Source organism: Tamandua tetradactyla, chromosome 3 (assembly GCF_023851605.1).
Source record: "Tamandua tetradactyla isolate mTamTet1 chromosome 3, mTamTet1.pri, whole genome shotgun sequence".
In the NCBI taxonomy this organism is placed as follows: Eukaryota; Metazoa; Chordata; class Mammalia; order Pilosa; family Myrmecophagidae; genus Tamandua; species Tamandua tetradactyla.
Genome location: NC_135329.1, coordinates 183,710,206 through 183,727,012, shown reverse-complemented (window position 1 = coordinate 183,727,012; position 16,807 = coordinate 183,710,206). Strand labels below are relative to the sequence as shown.

At 39.5% G+C, this 16,807-nt stretch overlaps 1 protein-coding gene across 3 annotated transcripts in view; it reads left to right on the top strand.

Annotated features, from left to right (window-relative positions):
* Positions 1-2,923, top strand: part of IDH1 (isocitrate dehydrogenase (NADP(+)) 1) — a 34,804-nt gene extending 31,881 nt beyond the window's left edge. For all 3 annotated transcript variants that reach the window (XM_077154918.1, XM_077154917.1, XM_077154919.1), the window contains exons 9-10: positions 267-429; positions 2,013-2,923. In XM_077154918.1, the coding sequence (XP_077011033.1) occupies positions 267-429; positions 2,013-2,103 (254 nt within the window). In that variant the 3' untranslated portion in view covers positions 2,104-2,923. The remainder of the gene's footprint in view (positions 1-266; positions 430-2,012) is intronic.
* Positions 2,924-16,807: the final 13,884 nt, after the last annotated feature.

Sequence of the window (16,807 nt, the reverse complement as noted above, 5' to 3'; positions counted from 1 at the left end):
ATACCTTAGTCCTATCCAGATCAGCGTCATTCATATCTCTGCTTGATGTCTGATCACTTTTTCAACTAAAAATGCAAAATTTTGTTAAGTTTCTATTTGATAGAATATTTCCATCTCTCCTAAATCAAATAGCCATGTGGATAGTAAAGTCTGCCACCTAAAATAATAAAGACCTATTTTTGTAAACTGTGAAATATTTTGGAATCCCTATAAGTGGTATGACTGAAGCATGCTTGCTTTTTTTTTGTTTTTTCTCTCTCTCTCAGCTTCCATTTTTGCCTGGACCAGAGGGTTAGCCCACAGAGCTAAGCTTGATAACAACAAAGAGCTTGGCTACTTTGCAAAGGCTTTGGAAGAAGTTTGTATTGAGACCATCGAGTTTGGCTTCATGACCAAGGACTTGGCTGCTTGCATTAAAGGTTTACCCAAGTAAGTATAAAATGCCCTAAATTCAGGTCAAATTACCACTTTCCTCACTGAGCTCAAGACATCTGTATTTTTTGGAATGACATGAACTGTTCTTCACTATCTGTTTCAAGGGTTAGCAAATCCTATCTGTAAATTGTCAGTAAAAACTTGAGGTTTTTTAGGACTTAGGGTCTCACAACTACAAAGCTACCCAACTCTGCCTTTTCTCCTATGGTAAGAAAGCAGAGATAATCTATGAACAAATGGGTGAGGCAATATTCTAATAAAATTTTGTGTAAAATACCACGTTGCAGGCTGGATTTGGCCATGGGCCAGTCTGTAGTTTACTGACCCCTGATCTGTGTGGCAATCATTGAAGGACAAGGTTCTGTTTATTTTTTTATTTTTCAATTATTTTTGGCATTGGCAAGCTCCGGGAATCAAACCCTGATCTCCGGCACAGCCCACGAGAATTCTACCACTGAGCCACCAGTGTACTGCCCGGTTTGGTTTAGTTTTAAAAAGAGAATTATAGACTATTAGAAACAAAAAAAACCTCAGAAGCATTTTATTCCTTTCCTTTATTTTCTTCACTTTGTAGATGAGCAAAATGACAGCACAAGTAGAAGATGTCCTTCCTTAAGTATCTGTAACCATGAGACAGCTATTTAGAGCCCATACATTACACAGGATTTTTCTGCAAACATGGAAGTCAGTGTCCCCACTGGATTAGCTGATCAGAGACTCCTTCCCCAAAGTCAGAACTAATTATTACAGCTCCCCTAAAAAATACAAATACCATGTCCCAACAGGTACATCCACAGAAATCTCAGTTAAGGCCGCCATATCCTGGTAATGGGGATATACTCAGTCACTATGTGTTATCTTAAAAGTTGTAGCAAGGGCGGGCCACGGTGGCTCAGCAGGCAAGAATGCTCACCTGCTATGCCAGAGGACCCGGGTTTGATTCCCAGTGCTTGCCCATGTGAAAAAAAAAAAAAAGATTTGTAGCAAGAATACAACATTTGAAATATTCTTGTTAATATGGTACATTTGTAACCTGTTTGAATAGGCATCTATCAGCAGAATCATGTTAACCAGCCCATTGTCTTACTTTTCCTATGTAACCCTGGTAGAAATAAGAGCCTTTAAAACTCTATATGAAAAAAAAATCTCTATGTGGACATGGGATTTGTAGGAATGTAGGTGCAGGCATGCTGTACCCCGAATAGATTTTGTTCTCTTTTAAGAAGGAAGAGCAAAGAATGAGATGATTTCAGGCTCCCGGGCATCAGTTCGAACTGAACTCTGATAATCCTTAAAACTACATGGCCAGAAAACGAGTGCATGTGCATGTGGGTGAGCTGAGCCCCCTTGCAGCCTGCCGCCCATAGAGCCAGAGTCACGAGGTCAGGCCAGCCCCTTGAACCTTGAGCATAGTCATGGTCCGTGGTTTTGCAATTTGTCAACCATAAGCAATTTTCTTCCAGAAATAAACAGAATACTATTTTAAAAACCATTTCTAAGACTTTTCTTCTACTTACTTCCAGATCAAAGACAAACTAAATTTCCTTGTTTTTTTTTTCCCCTTCCTTTTCTATTAGCGTGCAGCGTTCTGACTACTTGAATACATTTGAGTTCATGGACAAACTTGGAGAAAACTTGAAAATAAAACTAGCTCTGGCCAGACTTTAAGGTCATACCTCAGCTTAGCACGCTAAGGTTTCCTTCTGGTAACTAGGTCCGCTGGTTTACATTTTTCTGTATAACTCTCAAAGGTAAAGTCAAAAATCAATTTTGTAATTTGTTAGGAAGCCTGAAGTTATCTTTTTTATAAGTTTACAGTCTTTTTCTTACACCTGCATTTATTGCCACCTTCATAAATGTGGCAGGGGACTTTTTATTTTCTAGCAGCAGCCTAGGAATTATTTTAGTACTCATTTGTACTACTCTTTAACTTTTTCTCTTGTTTAGAAATTAGTGACCAAAATCAAGGGTGCTTGTTTTGAATGGGTAAATTATAGCCACAGTATTGTTCCCTAAAATGTGTGTAAAGTAGAAATGCACTCCTTGCCCTGCCTTGTTCCATTATGAGAAATAGAGCGTTATATCTGACTTGAACAATCATCTGGAGCAAAGTGCATATGTGCAACTGAAATGTGTTGAGGATACTGCGGTCATTTTTGTAAAGAGCTCTTGTTCAATGTTTTGACGATGCCGAATATTTTTGAGGACACAGGAGTCTGGAATTCAGCTAAATACCATCTGGAAATTCTTCCTCTGTGTTTGTCCCCTCCCATTGTCTTGTGTGATCTGTGAATCTGAGTATTATGCTACCCTAACTAGCATATTTCATCCAAGTGCAATAATATAATCTGACCCGTATATGGACTTCTGCTGGTCTGTTTTGTTTCTTTTATATAAAGGTAATTTTTCAGAAGTTCATGTTCAACACTATTCTGATCCTATTGTTCATCTGAACTATAAATTTTAATTAAAGTTAAATGTTACTATTTATTGGAAATTTCTGAGTTTTTATTTATCAAGTGTGCTTAATTTAGATGTCAGGCACCATGTTAGGTCCTAGCCATAGGAATTTGATTAAGGAAAAGTCTGCCCTCAAGGAATGGATAAAAGTGAACTCAAAGTCAGATGTGGATCCTATAGTGAAAGGGAAAGAGGACCAATGCTAGAACTTAAGAGGTTTTAGGCAATGTTAGGGAAGAGATTCCATGTACCTACTAAAGAGTTTAGGCATTATTTTGTAAGTTAATAGGGAGGAGTTGAAGGCTTTTAAAGAGGGAAGGGACATGATTGTATTTGCATTTTAAAAATAGCACTCTGTGCAGCTTTTATAAAGAATGGAGTGGGGTTGATACACACTTGAAAGAAGGCCAGTTGGGAGGCTATTGCAGTTCTTTTAGATGGGAAATGATGATCTGAACCAGACAGTGGCACTGATTGGCAGGGCTTCTTGGGACTGACAAGCTGATGGGATTGAGAGAAAGGGGCCAAGCCGGAGAGGTTCCCCAAATCTCTGACTTCACACCTGGTGACTCACCATTTAGTCCATAGCCTTGTGAGGAGACTCCAGTGAACTTTCTACTCTTAAACCACAAAGATCAGTGTGTTAAGGTGGTTGTCTTTGGTTATTCCTGGTCTTGGTGGTCTTGGGATCAGACCCCAGACACTGCTTCAATAGAAATTCTCTTAAACCCCCAAAGAAACATGGAACTTTTCAGAACTTATATGATCGGGCTGATGCAGGACGAACTCCACCCATTTCCCTCAGTACCACCCTTTATATGTAAACCCCAAACCAGACCACAGGCCTGAACCAGCCCTCTGGCAGAAGACACTCTTGAGGCAGAAGAGGCACACAAGACTTGGGCAGTTCATCCCTGACCAAATTGAAGTTAGAATCTGAGCTACATAAGTTCTGAAGACAAAGTGTCTTCTGCAATGAGTGATTTGTCCCAGTGTTGATGGTTGGCTTTGGTTGGCTTTGTTCATTTGTTAAGGTGGTGGTTGCTTTTCTTTCTCTACTGTGAATTTGCTGTTTTCCCACGTTCCTCAACAAACTTCATCCATAGTTTTAGCATCCACTGATGATTTTATAACTCTATCACTCCTTCTATAGTTTATATAGATATAACATATAGTTCTATAAACATATATGTTTATATTCTTCTTACCAATTTATTTATGCATTTGTTTATGTTACTTTTATGTTATTATGGACTCATGAATTTGTATTTTATTCAATGAGTTGTAATCTGTCACTACCATTATTTATTTGAATGCTCAAATTACCCCAGATTTGGCCAGTGGGAGGTCCTTTTTTGCTGAGTCCCATTAACATTTTAACATTAGTATTTTACAATCATTTAATTTGGGGAAAGAAAGATAGTGTCTTGTATATTGAATCAAACAGTATCATGACTTACTCTTCTTTAGCAAGGCTTCCTCTGAGAAGGGCCTTGATAGGCAATCTTCCTTGTCTACCAGAAGAGTGTACTGGGACTTGCCTTCCTTGCTATCCTGCCCCCTCCATGACTCTGCAGGAGATGTTGGAAGACGGCTATTTTCAAGATGGATCTCCAGAGACAGGAGACTTGTTTAGCAAGTTGGGGTTAAGTGACAGGTCTGGATCAGAAGCAAATGAAGTCACTAGAGTGCCAGAGGCACCAATTCCTGACCCCTTGGAGAGATGGATATATCTACTTTAAATATTCTATTATTAAAACTAAACTATAGGGTCTATGAGGTGTTCATTTGGATGATATTTAATTGAGGGGTGGGGGTGGTGTATAATTGGCTCAGGTCCATGAAGGGCTCCCAGGGTTTGATGATTCTTGAGGTGGATGATGCTTACTAGTGTGTCTTGTGATACTTTATTAAGCTATACATTTATCTTGCATGGTTTACTGTACCCATTTTGTTTAGCAATAAAAGATTGAAGATAGTATTTTATGTAACATATTATGAATCCACTAGTCTAATTGCATGGAACCACATTTTCCTGGAACACATTCAAGAACTCCCTCTCTGGTGCTGCTTCCTTTCAAAGCATTTTGGTTTGGCTTTAACCGAATGACAGAATTCTAGTCATGTGGTCTTTAAACTTTTCAAATGTAAATTAAAATGTTTCTCTCTAAAAAGGTGACAATTTCAATTGGGCCTGTAATTTCAATGGGCTGTATCCTAAATATTATGAGTACTGGCACTTTGGGGGTTTTAGTTGGACTTTTCGACCCTCATTCTCTCACCTTGATGAGTCCACAAGATTCCTTGTTAACAGTATTTGGGCTTAAAACTTTCATTTGATCTCTGTGTGAGAATTATCCTCTTCCTGGTTGGCCTTGCTTTGTTTCATCTGGAAAACAATGCCTTGGGCATTATTTATTATGGACAAGAGACTAAGCTTCAAGATATATTTTAATGCACAGCACGTTCCTATTTACACATCACAAAATTTTACCAATTTTTCTCCTGCTGTTTTCCTACTTCAAGAGGTTTTTAGTCATTTCCTACAGGACTTTGATGTTGAAAATTTCCCAAGTAAACTCTGAAATTTTTATACTGTGTGATAGAGTCTAATAACTTAACCTTAACCCTGAATTTTTATTCTACTATTCTAGAGAGATTCTCATCTATTTAAAAATTTCCGTATTTTCTGGTTACTTTGTTTGCTTGTTCTAGTTACTTCTTTTTCTTGAATTGGTCTATTTATTTTTATTTTGATCATGTTTTATATGTATTGTTTGAGATAGCCACACTGGTGCATATGCCATGCTGTCTAATTGTAGTTTTGATTTGCATTTTCCTGATGGCTAATAATGTTGAGTATCTTTTCATGTACTTATAGGCCATTTATATATCTTCTTCAGAGAAAACTCTATAAAGCCTTGGTAACAACTATTAACTTGTTACAGATATACATCTATAACCTACATGGTCTAGGTCTACATTAACCATACTATAAAGAAACACAAGTCAGTCGTTTTATAATCTGGACCTCCATACTAATTTTTTTTTTTTCAGCATGGGCAGGCACCAGGAAATGAGCCTGGGTCTCCGGCATGGCAGGTGAGAATTCTGCCACAGAGCTACCGTCACACCACCATATTGTTAAATTTCCTTAATTTATTATTTTTTTAGGATCAACTGACACAATATTTAGTAAATAACAGGTCATAAGGGATGAAACTCATGACCCCTCCCTACCCTTGCTGCAGCAACCGAAACTCTTGACCCTTTTCCCCCACCCCCTTGCTGCAACTCATAACTCCCCTTGCCAAGTGTTCCTCACAGCAAAAAATAAGGAGCAAACAGGTCAGAACAGACACAGCAAAGAAGGAAGTAGAAAGGCACCCTCCCCTCCCAGCATCAACTTTCCCTTTAAAACACAGCTCCAACAACAAACAGCTGGAGCCATTTTTCTTTCCTTTAGCTGGCAGGTTTTACTGGCTCCCAGCTGCCTGTTATCTCTGTTTTCTTTCTGCTTTCTCTCTGCTTTCTTTACCTTCAATAACCCTGTTAAACTTTAACTTGCTGTCCTGCATGGATTCCCTAATGACTCCATGCCTAGCATAATGGTGCCAAAACCTGGGAATGGAGCTTAGCCTGAGGTTTACGTTTCCAGCCCCTTGGGGCTACAGAAACCTCTCAGTCACTCTGTTCCCTGAACTGCCATAGTTGTTCAGGTTTCCATGTGCTTAACATCTTGAGTCTACAGGCTCAGACCATCTCAATTCGACGCCAGCTCAAATCCATGGCATTCAAATGTTTACAACGAATTTGGCCCTAACTCAAGCTCCCCCCACCCCTTTTTACTTTGCCACTTCATTCAACCAACACTGGTCCTCTTCTATATAAGGTAAGGCTGAGGAATATTTGTGGGTTTCATGGGAGTGCTTTGGCAGGATACTTCTGCGGGGCCCATGGCAGTTTGGGCTCAGGTGCAAATGGAGGTTCCATTTTGGGCACTAGAGACCCCACTCTCTGTCTCTTTCAAATCTGAGTGCTCAGTCAGAACCTCTTACATGAGCATAGCTATCTCAGACCTTCTTGGCCCAGCCACTGGAAACTGATGAGCTGGGTCCCTGTTTTTGCTGTGGCCAGGAGGACTCATTAACTATCACTGCTCCACTCCTAGTCCTGGTGGGTTTTGGGGATGCTTAGAAACCACTCGGTGACTTTCTCTCTCTCTCTCTCTCTCTCTCTCTCTCACGCAGATGTGGGGATGCCCACCTCCGCCCCTAAGAGACATGGTCTCCACTCCTGAACTGCGACCCCAAAGAATATTCCCACAGAGTAGTCTCACTCTTTCCTACTTCCTCACCCTCTCCTTCCTTAGGCCAGAAAATGGTACTTTTATTTTAAAATTCTTACTAATGTTGATAACTTCCCGTGGCAATCTGCAAAGTGGTATGAGATACCCTAGGTACAAGCCTTTTAAATGTTCTGTGCTAAGCCCTCACTCTGTTCTTCATTAACTGCCTACCAAATCTTCCTCCTCAATGAAAAACTAAAACCTCTCACTCCTTCTCCCTCTTCTCCCTTTCCCACTGACTACTATGATCCAGCTGACCATCCCCCTCCTTATGATCCCCCAACCCTTTGCTACCCCCTCCCCTCTTCCCCCTCTCTCATACTGCTCCTGCCCCCTGCCCCCCTCTGACCCCCTCCCTGGCTCCACCCCTTTCTCCCCTCCCCATTCCCAATCATGAGACTCAGTCTCTTCTCCCACTTCTTCAAATGCTTTCCTCTTCCTCACTCTCCTCCCTCTAATTCCAAAACCCCCACTTCCTCATTCTCAACCCCCTCCACGAGTATTTTTCCCCTTAGGGAAGTAACAGGATGCAAAAGCATTACTAGGTTCACATTCCCTTTTCTCTCTCTGATCTTTCATAGATTGAACAATGTTTAGATTCCTTTTCTACTAACCCTACTTGATACCATAAAAAATATACTAATCTAGATCAAACCTCACCTGAAGGGTACCTTTTCCTACACACATACTTCATTACACAATCAGCTCCTGACATTCATAGGAAACTACAGAAACTAGAGCAAGGACCCCAAACACTGCAGGATAAACTAATCCAGGTTGCGTTATGTGCTTTCAACAATAGGCAGGAGGAAGGGAAAACCAAACACTCAACTCAGGAAAAACTCAGAAAGGAGCATGAAGATTCTCATTAATTATTATTGGCCAATGTCTTGCAAAGATCCACCCATGCCCGGCAAGATAAAACAAAACAGGGAGCTAAGCCACCACCAGGTCCCTGTTTTTGCTGTGGCCAGGAGGGATATTGGGCAAAAGCTTGCTCTAATCCCTAGCTGCCACTGAGGACTTTCCCTCTTTGTCATAAAACAAAACATTGGAAAGCTGACTGTCCTTTGGCCTTGCACCATGGGAATAGGCAGTCATCTTTAAATGCGGCCATTCCTCGGAATTTGAAGTCTCAGACGTCCTCGGCCTAGCCACTGATAACTGATGGGGCCTGGGCTGTTCAGCCCCAACTCTTCCCATCTCCACAACTGAGCCCAGGGTAGCCATACTTGTGGCAGGTAAGCCAGTCTTTTTTATAATTAACAGAGGAGGCACATTCTCAGTCTTACCTGAATTTTCAGAGCCCCTAAAACCTTCCCTCATGCCTATACTTGAAATTAATGAAGCCAGCACCCACCCACTACAAACTTCACCCATAGCCTGCACTCTTCAAAACACTTCCTTTTTCCATTCATTCTTAATAGTGCCTACATACTCAGCCCCCCGCTTAGGATGAGATATTCTAACTAAACTAAATGTGGTGCCCACACTTCCCTTACTTTCAGAGCTAATCCTCATACCACCTGCAGTCCTGCTACTTACCTTCAGCCACAATCTTCACCCAATCCTAACCTTAAACATTCCCATTGTGTTATAAATTTTTGACATTATTCTAACAAGTTTAATTTTAATTGTCTTTGTATGTGATGAGATGTTTGCTTAGAAACTTAACCATAAAGGATATAAAGGATGTGATTTTGTTAAAAGGAAAAATAAAGTCTAGTTTTGTCTTGAGATAAAATAAATGGTTGTTACAGAATGAGGAAACAGTAGACAAAACCTAAGTGGATATAGTAAGTCATAAAATGTTTGTAGAAAGGAAAATTATGGTCAAAGTTGGGAAAATCTGATGGGTCTATATAGAAAAGGCTTTAAAGGTTTAGTGTCAAATAATATGTTACTACAAAATTAAAATTTAGTTTTTTCTCTGTTAAAATAACAAAGTTGTCTTGGACCTACTAACTGGACAGGAATCTATACCCTGGCTACCTGTCACCCAAAATTTCAATCGCCCCCATTAACCAATCCTTTCCCATTCTCCTGAACATAAACCTAAAACTGAAATGTGACATTTTTCTTCTACTTCTGCTAGCCACTCTAGGCATCCTAACAGGGGTAGTACAAGAGTTGGCAGTCTACTCACATCACAAATGCTTTCAAATTTGCTTGGTTGCAAAAACATGGCACAAATCCTTCCTATTTAAAATATCATTGTAGCTCCCCTACCTACATAAGAGGCTTATAGAGCCCCTTATCATTTTATTAATACTTCTCACCTTAGCATCTCAGTTTTGCAAACTCATATATCAACTTCTATGCCACACAATTACCTTGGTTCATAACATCTTACTCTTAAGCTCTTTCAGGAACAACACCCTAGGCTACCAAAAACTCACAAAACAAAAACTGGATTATTTACCCCCCGACCACCACTGCACTGGAAATCTTGCTCCCAACTCCAAAAGCCCCTAACACCACCCTCATCCAGCAGGAAGTAGCAAAGAAGGACAAATGGTACCCTACCTCCCTTCCTTAAATCTAGTCTAACCATCCCAAGTATATATATTAATCAAAAGGTAGGAATGACAGGTCACAAAGGATGAAACTCATGAGCCACCCCTCTCCCGTTGCTGCAATGGCTGAAACTCGTGACCCTTTTCCCCACCCTTCTCCCTTGCCACAACTCATAACTCCCCTTGCCAAACATTCCTTAAGGCAAAAAATAAGAAGCAAACAGGTCAGAACAGACACAGTGAAGAAGAAAGCAGAAAGACATTCTCCAAGAATCATTTTCCCTTTAAAACACAGCTCCCACAACAAAGAGCCAGAGCCATTTTTCCTTTCCTTTCCTTTCACTAGCAGGTTTTTCTAGTTCCTACCTGGTTGCTCTTTCCCTGCTTTCTCTTTGCCTTCTTTCCCTTCAATAAACCTGTTAAACTTTAGCTTGTTGTCCTACATGGATTCTTTAATGGCTCTGTGCCTAAAAGTAAATTTTCTAGTTTGGGGATGGAGGTTTTGTAAGTTTTTTGAAATGACACTATATCAGCTTCCACATTATCAACTTGAGCCATGAAAGTCTTCAATGATAATCTTTAAAGAAAAAAGAGGAAGTGCATTTAAAAGAGCAGGCTTTTTGAATCTGATAAGTGAATGAATCATTTAAGGACCACTGTCAAAATAATAGAGAAGTCTCAAGATTGCTAGTTCCAAGGCCAAGATAAAATGAATTTGAGGTAGGTAGAACACCAGATTGGAGAATTTCAAGCAGCATTTAGAGATGAAGGTTGAAGTCAGAGGCAGAAATGTAGACAATAGTTAAAGTTTTGAAAATAGACAAGCTCTGCAAAGAATAGCAAAATGAGAACAATAAATGGTCAAGGGCTGGCCACATTTAGGAAGCAGAAAGAATAATAGTCAGCTATGGATAAAGAAGCAACAATATGAAAAACATCTGGAGAACCAGGGGAGAAGTTAATTTTATGTAGAAAGGTGTAGACATTCAGATCACATAGTAAAGAGAAATGTCACGGTGGATGAAAACTGTAAAACTCTCATTGGTAACTCTTGACAAACAAAAGGAATTTTAAGTAAATATTTTGCTCATTTATACTAGGTTTTTTGTACTGATATTCTTTGCCATTAGTGATTAGAAATTACCTTGAACAAAGGCAGTAAAATCATTATCAGTGAGGGAATGAATGAAATATAAGCTATCACATAAACAATTATTTAAGTTTCTAAGAGAAATTCAGATCCTACTGAAACTCCAAACCTATACATTCATTCAATGAATTATTTCTAGTTCACTGTGTGCCAGGCACTTGTCTAAGTAATGTGGGCACTGGTAAGTAAGATTTGTCCCTGCCCCTTGAAGCTAAAACTAAATAATTTACTATAGAAAAAAAATGAGAGAGTGGTAAGATTATGTATAGTTCTAGAATGTCATTTAGGGCCCATGTAAATGTCATTTAGGGCCCATGTAAATTTAGAATGTCATTTAGGACCCATATATTACAAATTATACAGTTTTTATAAAACAAATATGAATCCATTTATTATTAAATAACATCAGTAGCTTATGGAAGATAAAGTTTTATTGTCTATTCAAATACAAACTGAGTAGGCACTTTTGAAGTTTTAGTTAACATAATTTCATCTAATAATTTTTTCCTATCTGAGCTATATAAACCTTATGGTTTATGGAAAATAAACCATATGGAAAATAAATTAGCCGAAAACATTCTGTAGGGGCAAAGAGGGGTAAAAAAGAGACATGGAAAAAAATAGAAGACTGAATCCCTATAAAGTACTGAGATAGCAAGAAATTGACAAATTCTTGACATATGTTTGTGGTGAGGGTGAAATATATAAGTGGAATTGTCCCATGTAAACTACAGTCATGGAAAAGCATTGTATCGATAGTTCTACCCAAAATTAATGACCTTAGTATGCTAACAATCTTCAGCATTAGAAAGTATATTGTGTTCTGGACACATGGTTTTCTGTAAACAAGGTTAATATACTAGGTCACCATGTAGTCGCAAGCGTGCAACTCGACAGTTTAAAAACTTTGGCTAATTCAGTTGTTTGGCACTAGAACACAATTCCTTGGGGAAGTAATGTGGTAAATCTTCAGTTTCTAACTAGGATAAAAGTTGAGCAAACTCACTCTTTTACATGTATTTTCATTAAATTCCCACAAGAATGCAGCACTGCACTTTACCCAGGAGGAATTGGAGGCTCAGAGAATACAGGTAACTTACCCAAGATCAGCTAGTAAGTAGCAGAACAACTCTTTTCTCAGTGCATCCAGACAAAATGGTCCTCAAAATACGAAGGACTACCACCTACTTGAGACTCACCAGGAATGCACATTAAAATGCAGACACCTGGCCTCCATCTACTGATTCAGACTCGGGAGGTGTAGAAGGGACACTCCCAAATCTGGATTTGTCGTCGCTGGATATGGCCAACAAAAGTCACGCCAAATGAGGAGAAAAGGGGTTTATTTATGCCAGCAGGAGGAGTGGGGTGATTTCCCAAATCTCCACAGTGATTTTTCAATTGGTTTTTATACCCAAATGGCTTTTATCAGAAAAAAAAAAGAGAGAGAGATAATCATCTTAGTTAACAAGTAATAGAAGTCTGGAAAACATCAGTAAGATATCTCAGTGATTTCTTATTTCCTTCAGGGTTTACATCCTTTATGACACCTGGGAAAGGTGCCTCTAGGACTATGGAGAGAGATGAAAAGCTTTATTCATATCAGGAAGATCTGGGGCCATAGATGAAGGTTTATTCAAACCTGGATGCAGACTTTACATTTACATACTGCTTCTTTGTGAGACTAAGAGCTATCATTAAGCCTGCTTCCAACTCTGAAGTCTACATTTACAGACTATCATTACAATTTCCAGCTGGCCTACAGTTTTAAGATTACATTTAAAAAGTTACTATTACAGAGGTAGGGCCCCAGGAATCCCCATTTTACCATTAAAGCTCCCATGATTCTTACAAATGCTAAAGGTTGAGAATCAAAGAAGGGAGTTTGGAAAAAGCAACCAGATAAGATCAAGTGAATTTATAAGAAGTTCTGAATAGCTAGCTAATATCAGCCATTTTAAAAAGAGGATGGGGATGATTAATTGCAATTAATCCCTAGAGGGTACAAGTTAAAGCAGCACATTGAATTACATTATTCATGCCTCATGCTGGCAATGGTAATTTTTGTTTATTGGAGACTTTCTTGGAGGCCCACAATCATCTCCTTTCCTTCTCCCACTTCTGAACCCATAGACTCTTAAATGGGTGTGTCACTGCCATTTCTTTAAGTACTCCTAGTTGTATCATCAGGAGAATGGCAGGGGCAGCTGTGGCCCTTTGTAGAGCATGGTCATTTGTAAGTCAGGAGTTCTCAATTCTGTGGCTGCTGGGATATTTGCCTTAGTTTCCAAGCAACTCTGTGCTATTTTACCCTGGAATCTTTTGAGTAAAATGCACACTTGCATTCAAAATCACTTTGGATATGAAAATCTAAATGATAAAGGCCATTAATCACAGATACATCAGGAAATTTACTAACACAGTATTGTCATATATGCAGCAGAAAGGCATAGTAAGCCCAGGTTATCTTTTAGTTATTTTGTGATAACTCAGACAAAGGGAGTTTGAATTGATGATGCAAAACTGTTCCATCATCTTTTTTTTCCTTTTTTTTTTTTTCTGTCAAGATCTCTGCTTTCCCTAGCATCCCTTTCCACTTCTCCCTGCCTCACACATGACAATTATTTTCCCCAACCCCAGATCATCAAATCATCCATTCTGGCTGCTCCAGAACACTCATGTATGGCTATACATACAAAATCATGATTTTCAGATGGATTCTTAATTCTACTTAAAAACATTTTTATATGACCTCTTCTTGTTTTCATTCCTTATTGTAGTTTTTCCTCCTTCCCAGGTGACAAGTTCCTATTCAGAGAAGTTACCCAGGTGTGATGGAGCTGGCATTTAAATGTGTTCTGGCTGCTTGGCCAGGCTGCTATTTAATATAGAGTGCTTACAGTTTATGAAGTGCTTTCTCACATATAACCATGCATACAATTTTATCTCTCTTTTTTTTTTCTCTCTTCCTTTCTTTCTTTCTGTGTAGGGATTAAGTGTTACAGACCAGGTTGACTTAGCAGAGCAAAGCACAGTGAATCCAGACTTCAAGGCAACTTCCAAAAAACATACAGATCAAGGGCAAAGACCCTTAACTAAGGGTTAATGATTTGGCACTTTCCAGAGTCTGAAGTTGTAGGTATTTTTCCAAACACTTCCTGAGGGCTTTTATTGCAGCAGTACATCCCTGCCCTGCCCTGCCCAGCCACTGCAGCCAGGTGTTAGGATGAAATGGGCCCTCCTTGAGTTTCTAACCAGGCACTACCTCTTAAGGAAAATTCAAACTCCCTGAGAGTGGTCCCAGCACACCAGCCTCCTTCTGCCTCCACTTCTGCCTCTTCTTCCTTCCAAGACATGTCTGCTGGCCTTACCTTAGAAACACTGACAATAATTATGTGGTCAGGAGCCAAGCATAGGGTGGGAATTGTAGGGTAATTATTATTTTAAAAATAAATGGCATGCCGGAGACCCAGGTTCAATTCCCAGTGCCTGCCCATGCAAATAAATAAATAAATAAATAAATAAATAAATAAATAAATAAATAAATAAAAATAATGGTGTATTGAAAAGGGGGCCTTAAAGATACCTCGACTTAGCATACTCTGTACTCAAATTGGGAGCGAGGAGAAGTAAGGCATTTTATGATGCTGAGTATTACAAAAAGGACTTCCAAAAACAGCTCAATTAACTGACATTTCCTATGAAAGAACGTTTTTGATCACAGGGAGAAGATTAGCACCCACTAATACTTTTAGTTCTGAAGACTTTTATTCATATAGAAGAGGAAGGGGAAAAAGTCACCACCTCTGAGGTTGAGGGCAGGGGGAACAACTTAATAGACCATGACTTATATTTAAAATGTATATTTACCTCCTTGGCCAACCAGAAGAGAGAGGTCATCTAAGGATGTGCCCAAGATAGAAGGCACTCCATTGCCAAGTTCTCATGGCTCAGAATCTCAGTCTCTGGAGATGAGAGGGAACAAGTCATTCTGTGTCATTTAGGAATAGATTCAGAGCTAAGTGGACGACTCCACATCTTGCTTATGCTTTTTTTATAGTTTGGATGCACTGTAATAATAATAGAAGCTAACATTTATAAAACTCATATAAGCACTGCTCTACGGGATACTTGATTACCACGTTTCATACTTGCAATAACCTTCTGGTGTAAGTATTACTATTTTCTCCATTTCATAAATAAAGAAACTGAAGCACAGAATTATTCAGGTCACATTGACGGTGTTCTGGTCATCTATTGCTGCTTAATGAATTACCCAAAAACTTCGTGGCTTACAACAATAATCATGGATGGGCCACGGTGGTTCAGCAGGCAGAGTTCTTGCCTGCCATGCCAGAGACCCGGGTTTGATTCCTGGTGCCTGCCCATGCAAAAAAAATAAGAATAATCATATTCATTTTATTGTTGCCTCTCATGGTTCTGGAGATTGACTGGATTCAGCTAAATCTCATTTAGTGATTTTCACTTGAGGTTTCCCATGCAGTTGTACTCAGATGGTTGCTGGTGTTGCCTTGAATATTTCCTCACTTATGTGTCCAGATTCTGGAGCAGTGAATGCAGAATATTCCCACAGGGATGGTTTCAGTGTCACTTTGCAAGAACAGCATGTAGGGCAGAACTGTTGCAGTCACCTTTGAAAAACATAATACTTGCCATCACAGATGTAAGTAATGAAGCTGGGATTCAAACCCAGGTAGTTTGACACTAGAGTCCTTATTCTTATAGTGACAACTTGTGTATTCTTGCCACCACAATGAGGATGAAATCATTGCAAATTTAATCAAGGAGTTGGTTCATATAAATGTATGTTAAATACATAGTATAAATTTTATTTTATTTAAATAATTTGGAGACAAATAGGAAAAGGCATGGCAAAATTAGAATCCTACACATTCACTGGGAAAAAAATGATAGTAAGACAATTTAGGTGAGCATCCCAGAAAAAAAAGATAAATATCATAATTCTCTCAACTCTAAGGAACTTCTGGTCACCTAGCTTTCTATTTACTGGAAGTTTTCCAAGGATGTTTATTACCTATGAAGCTCTCCATACTCACTAAAGTTGGAACTACACTTTCATTCTACAGATTTCCCAAATAGTCCTATTTTCTGCAAGTTGGATTATCCAGGATACTTTACAAAGAGGGAAGAAAATCCTGGAACCACAGCATTTCAACCACACAAATGAGTCAAACCCGTGTTGACCCATGGGCCACCACTAGTCATTAGTTACCTTTGTGCAAATTAGAAAAAGTCTTCCTTTTCTTTAAGCAGATGCAGCCCGGCACCAGATCTCATGCCTTGGTCCCTGTTGCACTCATTAAACAAACCCTCACAGTCATCCTTGGTGGCACTGCCACTCAACATTTTGTCCATTGTTTCCAAAAACCATTTGAGTGAATACCTTGAGCCAAGGGCTTTCCTAGATGCTGGAACTATGAGAGTATTCACACTGTCCTCAAGCGCTCACAGATTGCAGAAGCAGCCAGTCAAGTAAGCAGATGACGCAGCACACTATCGTGAATATATACCTGAGCATGTCCAGGAGGCACTTGGGGGAAGCATAACCCAGACTAGGGGAAGGGTATGATAGGGGAAGCCCAGAGCAACCTGTACCTTTCCCTTGAACCACAAATATATCCAGTAGAGGAAGCCCAGAGCAACCTGTACCTTTCCCTGGAACCATAAATACATCCAGTAGTCAGGACCAGGGGTATCAGTGTGTGGTCTAAAACACAAACTTCTACTTAATAAGGGGACTGCTGATCCATTCCTTCCCCTGTTGTCCCGAGTATATGCAAACATTGGTTGGAGACAGTCTGATTCTGGTGGGTATGTTTTGTGACATCCAGATGATACCCCTGTAGTAAATCTGAC